General features: G+C 38.6%; 1 protein-coding gene across 14 annotated transcripts in view; it reads left to right on the top strand.

Annotated features, from left to right (window-relative positions):
* Positions 1–2031: 2031 nt before the first annotated feature.
* The window catches only part of LOC116180511 (dystonin), a 39577-nt gene continuing 27161 nt past the window's right edge, over positions 2032–14447 (top strand). For 12 of the 14 annotated variants that reach the window (XM_031500540.1, XM_031500598.1, XM_031500557.1 and 9 more), the window contains exons 1-9: positions 2033–2626; positions 2674–3045; positions 3113–4749; positions 5324–5628; positions 5678–6363; positions 6722–7999; positions 8045–8215; positions 11689–12342; positions 12575–14416. In XM_031500540.1, the coding sequence (XP_031356400.1) occupies positions 2093–2626; positions 2674–3045; positions 3113–4749; positions 5324–5628; positions 5678–6363; positions 6722–7999; positions 8045–8215; positions 11689–12342; positions 12575–14416 (7479 nt within the window). In that variant the 5' untranslated portion in view covers positions 2033–2092. Of the gene's footprint in view, positions 2627–2673; positions 3046–3112; positions 4750–5323; positions 5629–5677; positions 6364–6721; positions 8000–8044; positions 8216–11688; positions 12343–12574; positions 14417–14447 lie in introns of all 14 variants that reach the window. The other 2 variants (XM_031500641.1, XM_031500633.1) reach the window with 1 other exon arrangement.

Here is a 14447-nt window from a genome sequence, read left to right as displayed (position 1 = left end):
AAAAAATTTAATTTGCAACAAGGTATGGATTATAAATTACGGTATTTTAATCTGCAATCAGCAAAGATAAAGAATAGGGAAGACTGTCAAACAAATCGCATTACAAATAAACACCCACACAAGGTCGCATCTTGCCAGACATCAACAACAATATACAACAGCCCTTTGTTCTAAAAATTACGTAAAATTTTGATATTTGTTGTAAAGGAATGTTACATATCCCCATTTCTATTATTTATTTCATAAAACGATAGGTAGAGGAGGTACCTTTTGCAATGAATAGGAAAGAGAAACCAAATAAATTTCGAAGCAAGTAGTTGACAAAATAAAAATATACCAGTGAACGATCTTTTTCTTGCTGTCAGCAAATTCTATTACACGCACGCTCTGTTCAACCTTGAAAGAGAATCGCTAAATGGTTTAGCATAGGCAACTTACATAGCCTGCTAGTTTTTTTTTGCTCGTAAATTTTGGGTCTTTTATTATCCCCATTACACAGTACTAGTACTAGCCTAGTTAAAAAGTAAGAACAACTCCATCGCAAGATAAAAGCGCTTACCTATTTCATAACTTTATCGTATTTTTTACTGATTTCATAAAACTCTTGGTGGCACCCTCTGTGAGAAAGAAGCTACACTGTTGACCGCGATATTAGTCACAGCTGCGTAGTTTATTTCCATTTCTCCAGTTTACATGCCCTTTTCAGAACTTCATTCACCACTTTTTTTATGAAAACTTTTGAGCTTCACATGAATTGCCAAAATATAGATAAGTATTCACGCTACCGATCCCATATACTCGTATTGCTTAAAATGCTCCCTAATTTTTGCAATTAATTCCTAAACTATGAACTCTTTTGACGCATGTTTTCTGGATTTTTTAAACATATATTAATGGACAAAATATCAGTTTATATTTTTATTTATATTTATATTTATATCTAATGCATATTTTTCCGATCATATACACCCCTTGCTTATGGAATGGTGAATGAAGTTCAGAGGCAATGCACGCCCCATTGAATTACATGTGCATCACCAGTTGCCTATACTCTCTAAATCCAAACCTTAAGTTGTAATAAATAAATGGATAATTGCCTCAATTGTAGTATTGGATTGATTTCCTTGTATTCCACACACATGCCAATACTGCAAGAGTTTTTGGGTGAAGGTATCAAAACAAAGAATTTTCATCGCAATTTAATGCTTCACGATGTTTAAACGAGTTTAATTTTTTCCAGCTGATATCGAGGGAGCTTTTGATAATTGTGCGCTGGTCCTACTTCATGTACACTCATGTATGAGTGCAGATACTGGCATTATGACAGCCGATTGCACAAACGCACTAAATTAGTAACAACCGCTTCATAATTGATGCCTAATACTAGTAATTCGTAAAGAAATTGCGAATTAAATATTGCATTAACAAATTAATGCATATTCATGTCAACTTTTCGATCATCTCTATTTTATACCTTCTCATTTAAAACAGATTAACACACACTTAATTTTTTTAATATGTAGTTACCTTAATTTTAATTTATGAGTAGAGCTACTGGATCAATTGTATACGTTAAGATTTTGTCATTTTGTCACTATTTTTCTTCAATCATAATCATTCAGTTTTGGTAATCATCAATCTTTGTCACCTGAAAAAATAGTGACAAAACTGAGTTTAGTTATAATTTTTAGGTGTGTTGTTTTCATTAATTCTAAAGTTTGTTTACAGGTTTCTTTCATTTGAAGTACCTATAAAATCCATGTGTTGATTTTATTATTTTGTACTAACAGACCATTTTTTGTGTGTGCTTGAATATGCATGTGTTAGGTTTAGGGTCTTAGCTTTGCTGTGTGGCTGCACTGCATAATTAAGACAGAATATTTTACCGCTAGATTATTAAGTTAAGTGTAGGTATCCTAGGTATTTTAGAATTAAGTTTTTACTCGATTCATGTAGGTTTATTTTAAATGTTGCACAGGTAAGATGACATTTTTTTTAATAAGTTGACACTCGCAAGTAATTGACTTGGTACTATTAATATTTTCAAATATTACAGCAAGCGGTGGAGGAAAAATACAAGTTATGTGACGATATGTTGTCAAAGTTGCTTAAGTGGATTAGCGAGGTTGAAGGGAGAATATCGTCTCAAAGTGTCGTTCGTGAAAGTGAGGAGGAGCTTCGAAATCAGATAAACACAATGAAGCAAGTCAAAGACGACTTAGATCAGCATGCGAGCCAAGTGTCGCACTGTGGTGATCAAGTAAGACAACTTGTACTTACTGGTGGTGACGTTTTGTCCAAGAGCGAGGTGTCTGCTCTAGAGAAGAGTGGCAGGAATCTCAAGTTAAGATATGATAAGTCAGTTGACCGTGCAGAACGATTGTTGAAAAAACTTTTCGCTGCTAGAGACGAGCTGTTTAAGCTCAAAGGTGAATTGAGCAACTTTTCCACTTGGTTAAACAAAGCGCGGAGAGTATTGGAAGAAAAAGAACGTTCTTTGAGTGACTTGCATAAATTAGATTCTAGTACTGATAGCACCAAGGAATTTGTATCCGACGTTATTGCCCACCAAGCCGATTTACGCTTCATCACCATGGCTGCTCAGAAATTCTTCGACGAATCAAAAGTATTAGCAAACGCGTTACGAAACATGTTCTTAACATTTTCTTTTAGGAATATCTCAACGTCTTAAACGAATTCCGTACTTCGCTTCCTTCGCGTTTACCTCACATTGAACCTTTATCTTCTCAAGACTCCCCCATACGAAACGAAGTCTCATATGTAACCCAACAGTACCGAGATTTGCTACACCGAGCCAACAACTTATCGGATCGTCTGTCTGGTGTGGGCAGTCGCCAGCGTGACTATACTGATGCTCTTGACAAGGCGCGGCAGTGGTTACGAGATGTTGAGCCCAAAGTGAATAAAGTTCTCAATGAGCCTATCGCTGGAGATCCGAAAGGTGTAGAAGATCAACTTAATAAGGCGAAAACCCTTAATAATGAATTTATTGCGAATGGACGCTTAATTGATAACATCAAACAGGTATTTATACAAAGGCACCAAAATTTCTCCCACCACTCTACTAATGCTCCACATTTATTTAATATAGGCACTGGATTCGCTGCTACGTTCTTTAGAGGGCCAACTGTCACCTGTTGAAATGTCTCGTCTGGAACAACCCGTAATTGAATTGGATCAAAAATACAAACAGCTCGGAAATGCACTCGCCGAACGTTGCCAAGAACTTGATACTGCTTTGGTACAATCCCAAGGCGTTCAAGACGCGCTCGACGGTATCGTTAACTGGCTTAACTCGGCAGAAAATCAATTCAAAAATCTACAAAGGCCAGCTTCGTTAATCAAAGACCGACTTGAGGAGCAATTGCGAGAACACAGAGTATTCCAATCCGATATCGACACACATATTTCATCGATCGATTCCGTCTACTTATCAGCGAGTGAGTTAATCGTCTCGACGAGCAATGCGCGCGTCGCCAAGCAAATCGAAACAAAATTAAACGATGTTAAAGTCCGCTTTGAAAAATTATTTGATCGAACTCAAAAACGAGCAGAATTTTTGGAAGATGTTAACAGCAACTTGAGCGTGTTTCTCACCCACTCCACACAGTTTGAGCAGTGGTATTCCGGTATCGTGGAACTGTTAGACTCGCGCGATTTTGCCAAACTGAGCATACAGGAATACACAACTCGTATGAGCGATATCGCGGCAAATCGAGACGGGAAGAGAGAGCTATTTGATAGCACAATTCGTGACGGTAAAGATCTGGTTAACAAACGCGACGTCACCGATACTGCACCAGTTCGGGATAGAATTAAGGCCATGGAGAACCAGTGGAAAGAACTGAATAGTCTTCTTGATGAGAAACACAAGTTATCCTTGCAACGCGCGGAACAATTGAATATCTATGAGGGTCTACGCCTTCAGGTATCGGAATGGTTAACCAAAATGGAGACTAGAATGACTCGTTTGGAAATTGTTGCGCTCGATATGGAAACTTTACGACTGCAGAATGATGAGCTGAAACCGATAGCGAAAGAATACAGAGATTACGCAGTCACTATCGATAAAGTCAACGATGTAGGTAATTCGTACGATAATTTAGTCAAAAGCGAAAGGCCAGATTCTCCAACTAAAAAACGAACGCAAGCGTATAGTCCAACGAAACGTACTACTATTGCAGTCAGCCCATTAAGACGCGGTTCACAAGACGGCCGATCCCCTTCGCCTACCAAGGGAATTAGTATGCAATCACCGATATCTCCTGGTGGATCCAGTGGATTTTCATCACGCCGTTCCAGCCAGGACGGATTCCACCTTGAAGAACTATCGCCAATTCAACAGCAGCTTTCCGAAATTAATAATCGATACTCTCTGCTCGGCATTAAAATCAGCGATCGCCAATCTGAAATAGACAGCACTAGGGACGAAGTTAAAAAACATTTAGACAATTTGAAAATTCTGGATTCGTTCTTGGATAAAGTGCAGAGACAGTTGCCGAAAGAAATAGTACCCAACACGAAGGAGGAGGCCGATAAGAGCGTGAAACAGATCAGACAGATTATGGAAGAATTGTACGAAAAACAATCATTACTCGACTCGACGCGAACTCAAGTCAAAGATTTGCTTAGAAGAAAACCGGGAGCGCTCGGTGCAGATAATCTGAATGATGAACTTGAAGATGTGGTGTCTAGATGGAAGAGCTTAAATGATCGCTGCAAGGATAGGTAAGCTCGTGTCTACACGTCGTCTAGTATAAAAACAGTCGCAGGTAGCCGCCCCCTGCAAAACTTATGATTTCTTCTCATGGGCTAGATAGAGGTGAAAATATAATAGCATAATTTGTGTACTCCTCACGGGCAGTTTTGCAGTGGGCGGCTACCTGCGATGATTGACGTGACTGTTTTTATACTAGAAGAGAGGTGAAAGAAACCATTAATGTAGTAACTTATCCACTAATCTATGACTGTTAAATTTACAAAAGAATGATTTATTGATTAATCAATAACTAGCAAGCTAAGTAGGTATCTGTACAATAGGATGACGTCTTTGGGGATTGACTGATAAACCATCTTGATTATTTTTATTGATCTTGTTGATCTTATATGACTGGTGTTAATCATGGGTTTATCAAATCTCATGTTGGTTGCCGAATTATAAATAATGAATGAATTACTATAATTAATAATAATTAATTATTCGATCATTATTGGACCTTCACGATTAATCGATAAATTAATTTATTTTCATTTATCACAAACGCTGTCATGACAACTGTGTGACTAAAGCGATCCCGTTTAGAATAAAATTCATGGAAGATATGAAAGAGTTCCTCGACACCCACGAATCCATGTCGTCTTGGTTATCGGCCAAGGAAAGAATGCTAACAGTTCTGGGACCGATTTCAAGCGACTCTCGTATGGTCCAGTCTCAAGTACAGCAGGTGCAAGTATTACGTGAGGAATTCCGTACACAACAACCACAATTGCAACATCTAATCGATGTTGGAGATTCAGTCCTAAGTTACTTAGATCCTCGGTCACCTGATGGTCAAAAGGTGAACACCAAACTCACCAATGTACAACAACGATGGTCCGATTTATTAGGTATATTGCATCAATAGTGTAAGTACTTGACCACGTCGGATTGTTTTAGGAAAATTGGATGAGCGAGCTGATTCTTTAGGAGCAGCAGTCGACACTAGCAGGGAGTTTGATGCACAGCATACCCGTTTACGTGAAGCCCTACAAACTATATCTGATAATCTTGACGAGTTACCTTTGGATAGAGATCCCGAAGAACAGTTGCGCAAAATTGAAAATTTCGAAAGACAACTGGAGGGACAACGTCCTCTATTGGCAGACCTGGAAGCGGCCGGAATTCAACTTTGCAATGTGCTTAGCGATCCGGCGTCCCGAACTGATATTCAAGCCAAGCTGGCATCCATCGGACGACAATACAATGCGTTGCAGAAGAAATTGGACCATAGAAAGGCGGAGATCGAGGGCTCTCTTCGTGACGGCAGGATGTTTGAGGCGTCGTGCGCGAAAACTTTAGGATGGTTGTCTGAGGAGCTTGGATCGCTATCGGAGCGATTACTCATTTCGGCCGATCGTGATGTGTTGGAACAACAATTGGCGCATCATGAACCGATTTACAGAGAGGTCTTAGCAAGAGAGCATGAGGTGATTATGCTGTTAAACAAAGGAAGAGATATGATCTCGCGCAACAGCAAGTCTGATAGTCGAACGTTACAAAGGGATGTCGATAAAATACAACAACAGTGGGATAAACTTAGAAAGGAAACTATGGATAGGCAGACCAGACTTCAAACATGTATGGTAAGTTGATACGTATTATAAAGAGCGTTAGTTTTCAACCTGGAGTTGAAGTCAAATTCAAGGTCAAAATACAAAAATAATTTCGAAACACCTATCGAGTTGAATCAATTCGATTGGCTGATCTATTCATTTTTCAGACTAAGGGAAACTGCAGATTCTCAAATTCACAACCCTTAACTTTAATTAAATGTGCAACCTTTGTCATTTAATCAAATTAAAGCTATACTATACTTTAAGTTAGCTACTTGAAAGGGTTTGATGAACATATTTATTGGATTTTTATAAGTGCTCTTTAGTTTTTCACAAGCTATAAGTTAACATGAACTATGACACTTGTCTAACAAATTTTGTCAAACAGGAACACTGCCGCAAGTACTACAGAACCTTGGAGACATTTTTACCTTGGCTTCGTCAAGCGGAAGACAAATTAGATTCACTAAAGCCGTCATCCTTTAAACGTAAACATATAGAGAAGCAATTGAAAGATCTGCAAGTTTTTCGAAATGAAGTGTGGAAACGTTCGGGAGAATACGAGAATACGCGATCGTTAGGTGATACATTCCATTCAGCGTGTGATATAGATAAAGATATTGTTAAGAACGAACTGAATAACTTAAAAGACCGTTGGGATAAGTTAAATAATGATGTCATTGCGCGTACGCAGGCTTTAGAGGATCAGTCAAGGAAATTGTCCGATTTTAACGAAAATTTGCGTGAACTTCTGCATGGTTTGGAGAGGTGTGAGGATAAATTGGCGTCGCATGATGCATTAGGTGGTGTTGCTCGTGATCCTAAATTGCTCGATCGTGTAAAAAGTTTACGTGATGAGGTTGCCCAATTGAAAAGACCGCACCAGACTGTTCGCCAGCAGGCTACTGATTTAGTCCGCGAAGCTGCTGAGAATAGTATCGACGCCAATCACTTAGAAGACGAAGTTGACGGTTTAGGAGATCGAATCAATGAGTTGCATGCGAAACTGGACGATCGTTGTTCCGATTTACAATCTGCCGCCACTGCGGTTATGCAGTTTAATGATCAAGTGAAAGCGCTAACTAACGACCTTTCCGGTTTAGAAACAGAGCTAGATTCGATGAAACCTCCTGGTCGCGAATTCAAGACAGTTAAACTACAAATCGATGACATAGGAAACCTAATTGGTAAAATTAATAAAGCTTCAGATGACGTTAACGATGCTGTGTTCGCCGGCGAACGCTTGGTTGACAGTGGCTTTGCGCCCGATACTGTCCAGACTAGACAGCAGGTGGATAGTTTACGGAAACAATTGGGCAAGTTGGACGAACGCGCAAGGAATCGCGAGCAAAATTTGGAAGGAACGCTTAAGAAATTGCAGGATTTCTATTTGAATCATTCGAGTGTATTGGATAACATAGGCGATACTACAGAGCAGTTGCGCAAAATGAAACCAGTTGCATCCGAAGTGGATAGTATTAGAGCCCAGCAACAAGACTTTAAGAAATTCAGAGCCAAGAGCGTCGAACCACTTAGCAAAATGGTGGATGATTGTAATCGTATAGGTCAGAGTCTTATTCAGTCCGCCTCACCGGGCGTTAATACGACCACACTGGAGAAAGACTTAGAGAAAATGAATGATTTGTGGAATAGTCTAAAAGAAAAGGTAATTCAGCAAGTATGTGAAAATGTAGTAATCATTTGGTTTTAGATTAATGATCGCGAGAGACGACTAGATATTGCACTATTACAATCTGGCAAATTCCAAGAAGCTTTAGACGGATTGGCCAAATGGTTGACAGACACTGAGGAGCTAGTAGCTAACCAAAAAGCACCTTCTGCAGATTACAAAGTTGTAAAAGCACAGCTTCAGGAACAAAAGGTAAGATAAAACTTTTTTGTGTTTTGAATGGGTTTTCACCTACTTTTACCGTTTTTTTAAGTATTGGAATTTGGCCAACAGTTCTCCATTAACGGCAATTCATTTTGATCATCAATCAGATAGGAGTGATCGAATGTGATGCCTATCCTCTTCCTTTTGGTACCATTATTCTTGATCAGGTGTTTCACCTACAATTCTTTTAAATATCAGATTTGAGAAAAAATTTTGCTAAAAAATACATCAAATTCCATTATTTTTATTTTAAAGTAGATCAAAGAGTAAACGAATGGGTCGCTTATCTTGTTCCATGTGGTATCAATAATATGATTATCTACCTCTGAATTTGAGGAAAAATTCTTCCTTAAAGATACATACAATTTGATCAGTGCCGGTTTAGGAACATTTTCTCCCCTAGGCACAGCCCTTTAAGCGCCCACCCGACACCTAAAAAATTCCTTTATTAAAAAATTAGTCTGAACAGTATAATTTCACGAAAAATAAATTATTTGCGTTTTTAAATAGGTCAAAAAATAATAATTTTCTAAAACTGAATCGAAAAAGGTATTTTTAAATAATAAAAAAGTCATAGTTCTCTAAAACATTTTTTTTTCTAGCCTTTTGTGAAGCAAATTTATCCAAAATTTCCTCAACATTTATGCGGTCTAATATATCACTATTCATGTGTAGAAGTGCCAATTCATTAAGTCTCACTCTGCCGAGAGAATTTCTTGAAAAGTTCATAGTAGTCTCGCTCTGCAATTACGTATATCAATTTGACACAAAAATTGCAGCTTCTCAGTTTTCATATCCTGTTATATAGTAGGTAAATGTACACATTTCAAAATGAATGTGTAATTACTGTTAATCTTTGTCGTAAAAAATGACACAACACTAAGGAATTAAATTTAAAAAGTCGTAAGCACATCGGTATGGGAAATTCCATTCAGTGGGCGTACGATACCTGGTGGTGGCACTGGCGGCTGGCGCCCCTAAATGGTCGGCGCCCCTAGGCACGTGCCTACCGTGCCTAACCGGTAAACCGGCACTGAATTTGATTATTTGTATTGTAATTGGGGTGCTAATTAGGGGGTGATTTCCTCAATTATTTTTACAAAAAAAAAAAAACCAACTTTATTTTGAACGTAACTCACTTAGTTTTGATGCTAGGAACTTTTCTTAAAAACAAAAAGAAAGGTTTTTTCAAACACTTTAAAAAGTACTCGATTTGGAATTTGACGAATGAGAACCTACTTTTCATGAGCTACAACTGTGCTTCTACTGGGTCTACAGACTTCATATATAGACCATTTTGTTTGTCTGTTTATAAGCTATGTTTTTGCTAAGAATACTTTTTTCGATACAATACTTACTTTTAGAGTTATTTGCGAAAAACCGTCTGAAAACGTAGTTTTTTTGTTGAAAAATGAACATTTTCACTCGCAATTAACTCGAATACTATTGACTTAGTGAAAAAACTCTATAGAACAAAAGTTGCTTAGAATTACTCAATTTATCAATTTCCGGACTTATTCTGAACATATCTTTTTTACCCCCCGAGAAGGGGTGGCATTCATCCCCCAAGTAAAAGCAACCCTGGGCTCAAGTTCACCTTTGAAGTAGAGGGTAAGAGGAACCTAAATCCAAATTTTCATGCGATTCGGTGGAGACGCGGAAAATTACACAGTATCGCCGTATTCCACGTTCATTTACTGGCCTAATTGCAGTAGTAGTTTTCTTGATTATCAGAATTTCAGAAACTGTATAAATAAATAAAAATAGTATATTATATATCAAGGGACTAAAGTGTGTTTTAATCCCAAGGGTGCCGTTTTACTCAAACCATAGTTGGTTTGAGACGTTAATCCTACAGGCTATTTTTTGTACTTCGATAATACGTTACAACAATTTTAATGTTCAACACACAAATTTGAAAAAAAGAATGTTGTTTGATTGTGAAATCATAGATACCTTGTAATGTTCATAGAACAACAAACTTTAGAATGAAAGCTGTAATATAATGTTAAAGTCACTAAATATAGAAAGTACCGCATTCCATTGGGCTCGTGTGTTAGAGAGAGAACGCATGATTTTTGCCCAAAAATGGCGGAAGTTACCAGATTCTAGTAACTTTAATGTTAGGGATTGTTCCATCTGTTTGGAGATATCTGTATATATTTTTATAAAACATGACAGTACTATGAAGTTAGGTTATAAAAAATGACAGCTATTCAGATTTTATTTGTCAATTTTTTTAAGTTGGCAGCAAATTTGCCCAAAAATGGCGGATGATTGCGGTACTTTCTATATCTAGTGACTTTATATAATGTAAAAATGACGCGCCATCTCGTGTATGTTCTTAGCAGCTTTTGTGTGAATGGCGCCAAATTTAAATATTAAAATCAATCTATGTAAGCTACGTCCACATTATACTGAATTTCTCTAAATATAATGTGGGAACTTTCAAACGCTTTAAACCTCTTCATGTTCGTGATTCTAAAGGGCAGTCAGAAAAATGACGTTCACAAGGCAAAAATGTTCTGTCGATTTCTTCCAGAGTTAATTCGGGCTCCGTTTTTGGGAAACGTTTTCACAATTTGTCACACAACACTTACGTTTTCGACTTGTATGCATAATTGTAATAATGGCGCACACGCACTAATCTAGTGACTAACACGCACGCTAACTATGCGCCATCTATTGAATGGTCTCCAAACGTATTGTATTTGTACTCAGTTGTTCCCGTTTAGGATTCACTTCTAAGTTTGTTCTGGGGCAATGTTACTGTTTAATAATAAATGTCACTTTTCATCTTGCATTGCCTTTTAAAACCCTCCTGGAGAAAAACTAACACTTTATTCCCTTAAATGCAAGACAAAACACGTTGATTTAGTCCACGGACTGCAAAATTTCGTTTATTTTTATTGTAAATGAAATAGTAACTGATTGGGACGCTTACCCTCTTCCATTTAGGAGAATTAGTCTTGATCAGGTTTTTACCTACAAGCATTAATGTCAATACTACAAGTAGCCAAGGTTAGTAGCAGTTTTCTTGAATGCCAGAATTCAAGAAAATGTTTTCACTTAAAGATATATACATTTCGATTATTTTCATTGTAGAGGTGATGTAACGATGGCTCCATCTAATGCAGATAAATAATAGATGTTTTGAGTTCTTGCCAAATTTTATTTTTTATTATTTTCGTTCTTATGTTCCAGCCATATAGTTTGGAAAATAGCCGAAACATATATATGTACTCGACTCGACTCGAAAGAATAAAAAATATAAAATTTGGGAAAAATGTAAACATGGTAATCTTAAATATCGTAATCGGAAAAAAACGGCTCTCTCTTAAAGATACATACAATTCCCTTATTTATATTTGCCAAATGTTATCCTTGCCCTTCTTCCATTGGGTACTGCTAATCTCTGCATATGTGTAGACTTAATTAATTTTAATTCTTTTTCATTGTAGTTCTTAAAGAAAATGTTGCTGGACCGTCAACACTCCATGTCATCATTGTTTAGCATGGGCAATGAGATCGCCAAGGAAGCCGAACCCAAAGAACGTAAAGCTATAGAGAAACAACTGAAAGATCTCATTGGGCGATTTGATGCTCTTACTGAAGGAGCGCAACAGCGCACGCTCGATTTAGAAAGGGCTATGCACGTCGCAAAACAGTTCCAAGATAAGCTCGTACCTCTGCAAGACTGGCTCGATCGCAGTGAACGTAAAGTGAAGGACATGGAATTAATACCAACTGATGAGGAAAAAATACAGATTAGAATACGCGAACATGATATTCTCCACAATGATATATTAGATAAGAAACCAGATTTTAGCGAGTTGACTGATATTGCGTCGAATTTGATGGCATTGGTTGGCGATGACGAAGCAAGTGGGTTGGCTGATAAATTACAGGAGGTGACTGATCGTTATGGTAATCTAGTTGAAGCTAGCGAGCATGTCGGCCAACTTTTAACATCATCCCGGCAAGGATTGAGACATTTAGTATTAACTTACCAAGACTTGGCTGGTTGGATGGATGACATGGAACAGCAATTGAGTCGGTACAAGATTCTGGCAGTACATACAGACAGACTACTGGAGCAAATGGATGATTTAGCGGTAAGTGTATCTTTTTTAACTTTAACAAATGGTAAACATTAGCAGAAATTTATGTAATTGGCGTTTACGTAACTTATCTTTGTATATTCTTGCATCAACATGTTGAATAGCCAAAATTGTGTTTAATGACACAAAATTGCAGAAGTGAGTTGTTTGTTGTTGTATTCATTTAAGGACCAAATCACAATTTCTAATCAAACTCTTAGTTGTTATTCCAATTTTTGAATTACAGAATTTGACTGAAAACATCTCTAGTCGCCAGCAAGATGTTGATGGTACAGTTGACGCAGGTGTCGAATTAATGCGACACATATCATCGGACGAAGCACTTCAACTGAAAGATAAATTAGACTCATTACAAAGGCGATATAATGAACTTACGTCACGTGGAGCCGATCTCTTGAAAAATGCTCAAGATCTGTTACCGCTCGTGCAACAATTCCATAACAATCACAACTGTCTCGGAGAATGGATGAAAACTGCAGAGAGCGTACTTCAATCCGCCGACACAAACGAAAATGAAATCGCGCGGTTAGAACTAGATTTGCAAGAACAGAGACCGATTCTGGAGGCAATCAACCTCTTAGGTCCGCAATTATGCCAAGCCAGCGCAGGCGAAGGCGCCGCTACGATCGAAGGATTGGTCACTAGAGATAATCGCCGGTTTGATGCAATTTCTGAGCAAATACAACGACGCGCCGAAAGAATCCACTTGGGCAAACAGCGAGCTTTGGAAGTAACCGGTGACATAGACGAGTTGTTGGAATGGTTTAGAGAGGTGGAGAGTCAAATTCGTGACGCGGAAAAACCATCGGCCGAACCAGACTTGATTCGCGTGCAGTTGAAAGAACACAAAGCCCTTAATGATGATATTTCAAGTCAGAAAGGTCGCGTAAGAGACGTTTTGGCGACGTCCAGGAAAGTTCTGCGTGAAAGTCCGCCGAGCGATGACACATCTTTAATTAGGGAAAAAATGGAAGATCTACGCGAAACGATGGATACTGTTTCGGCTTTAAGCTCAGATCGTTTAGGTATCCTAGAACAGGCACTACCTCTCGCCGAACATTTCCACGACACACATGCGGTACTGTCCAACTGGCTTAGTGATATGGAAGAACAGGTATCCATGCTAGCCATGCCCGCCATGCGTCCTGATCTCATCGCCCAACAACAAGACCGCAATGAATTGTTCGTACAGTCGATTAATGAACACAAACCTCTTGTCGACAAATTGAATAAAACTGGAGAGGCTCTTGTCAAACTTTGTAATGATGATGATGGCTCAAAGGTGCAAGAATTACTTGACAGTTGCAACGAAAGATACAGTGCTTTGAAATTAGAATTGCGCGAACGTCAGCAAGCGCTCGAGAGGGCACTGCAAGAGAGTTCCAAATTTGCGGATAAATTAGAAGGTATGTTGCGCGCATTGACGAATACTGCAGATCAAGTTCACAATCAAGAACCGATCTCTGCGCATCCTCCCAAAATTCGAGATCAAATTGAAGACAATAACGCGTTAATCAGCGATCTGGACAAGCGCAAAGAAGCTTACGCCGCCGTCCAACGGGCAGCAGACGATGTGATCAATAAGGCCGGAAACCGCGCAGATCCTGCGATTAAAGATGTGAAACGGAAATTGGATAAGTTAAAGAATTTATGGGATGATGTGCAAAAGGCGACGAATGATCGAGGATTGTCTCTCGAGGACGCTTTGGATGCGGCACAGAAATTCTGGAGCGAGCTCCATGCGGTTATGGTGACGTTGCGTGATTTGGAAGATTCCCTCACCAGTCAAGAACCACCGGCTGTTGAGCCGAAAACAATTCAACAACAACAGGTCGCGTTACAAGAGATTAGGCATGAAATTGACCAAACTAAACCAGATGTGGATCAAGTCAGAGCATCTGGGCAGGAATTAATGCAGTTATGTGGCGAACCTGATAAACCCGAAGTAAAGAAACATATTGAAGATCTAGACCATGCTTGGGATAACATTACCGCCTTGTATGCCAAACGTGAAGAAAATCTCATCGACGCAATGGAAAAAGCTATGGAATTCCACGAAACATTACAGGTATGGTCCTTCAAGTCTGATAACTTAAAGA

Source organism: Photinus pyralis, unplaced genomic scaffold (genome assembly GCF_008802855.1).
Source record: "Photinus pyralis isolate 1611_PpyrPB1 unplaced genomic scaffold, Ppyr1.3 Ppyr1.4_LG1, whole genome shotgun sequence".
Lineage (NCBI taxonomy): Eukaryota > Metazoa > Arthropoda > Insecta > Coleoptera > Lampyridae > Photinus > Photinus pyralis.
The sequence above is the reverse complement of the archived record's forward strand: the minus strand, read 5'-3'. Positions and strand labels throughout refer to the sequence as shown.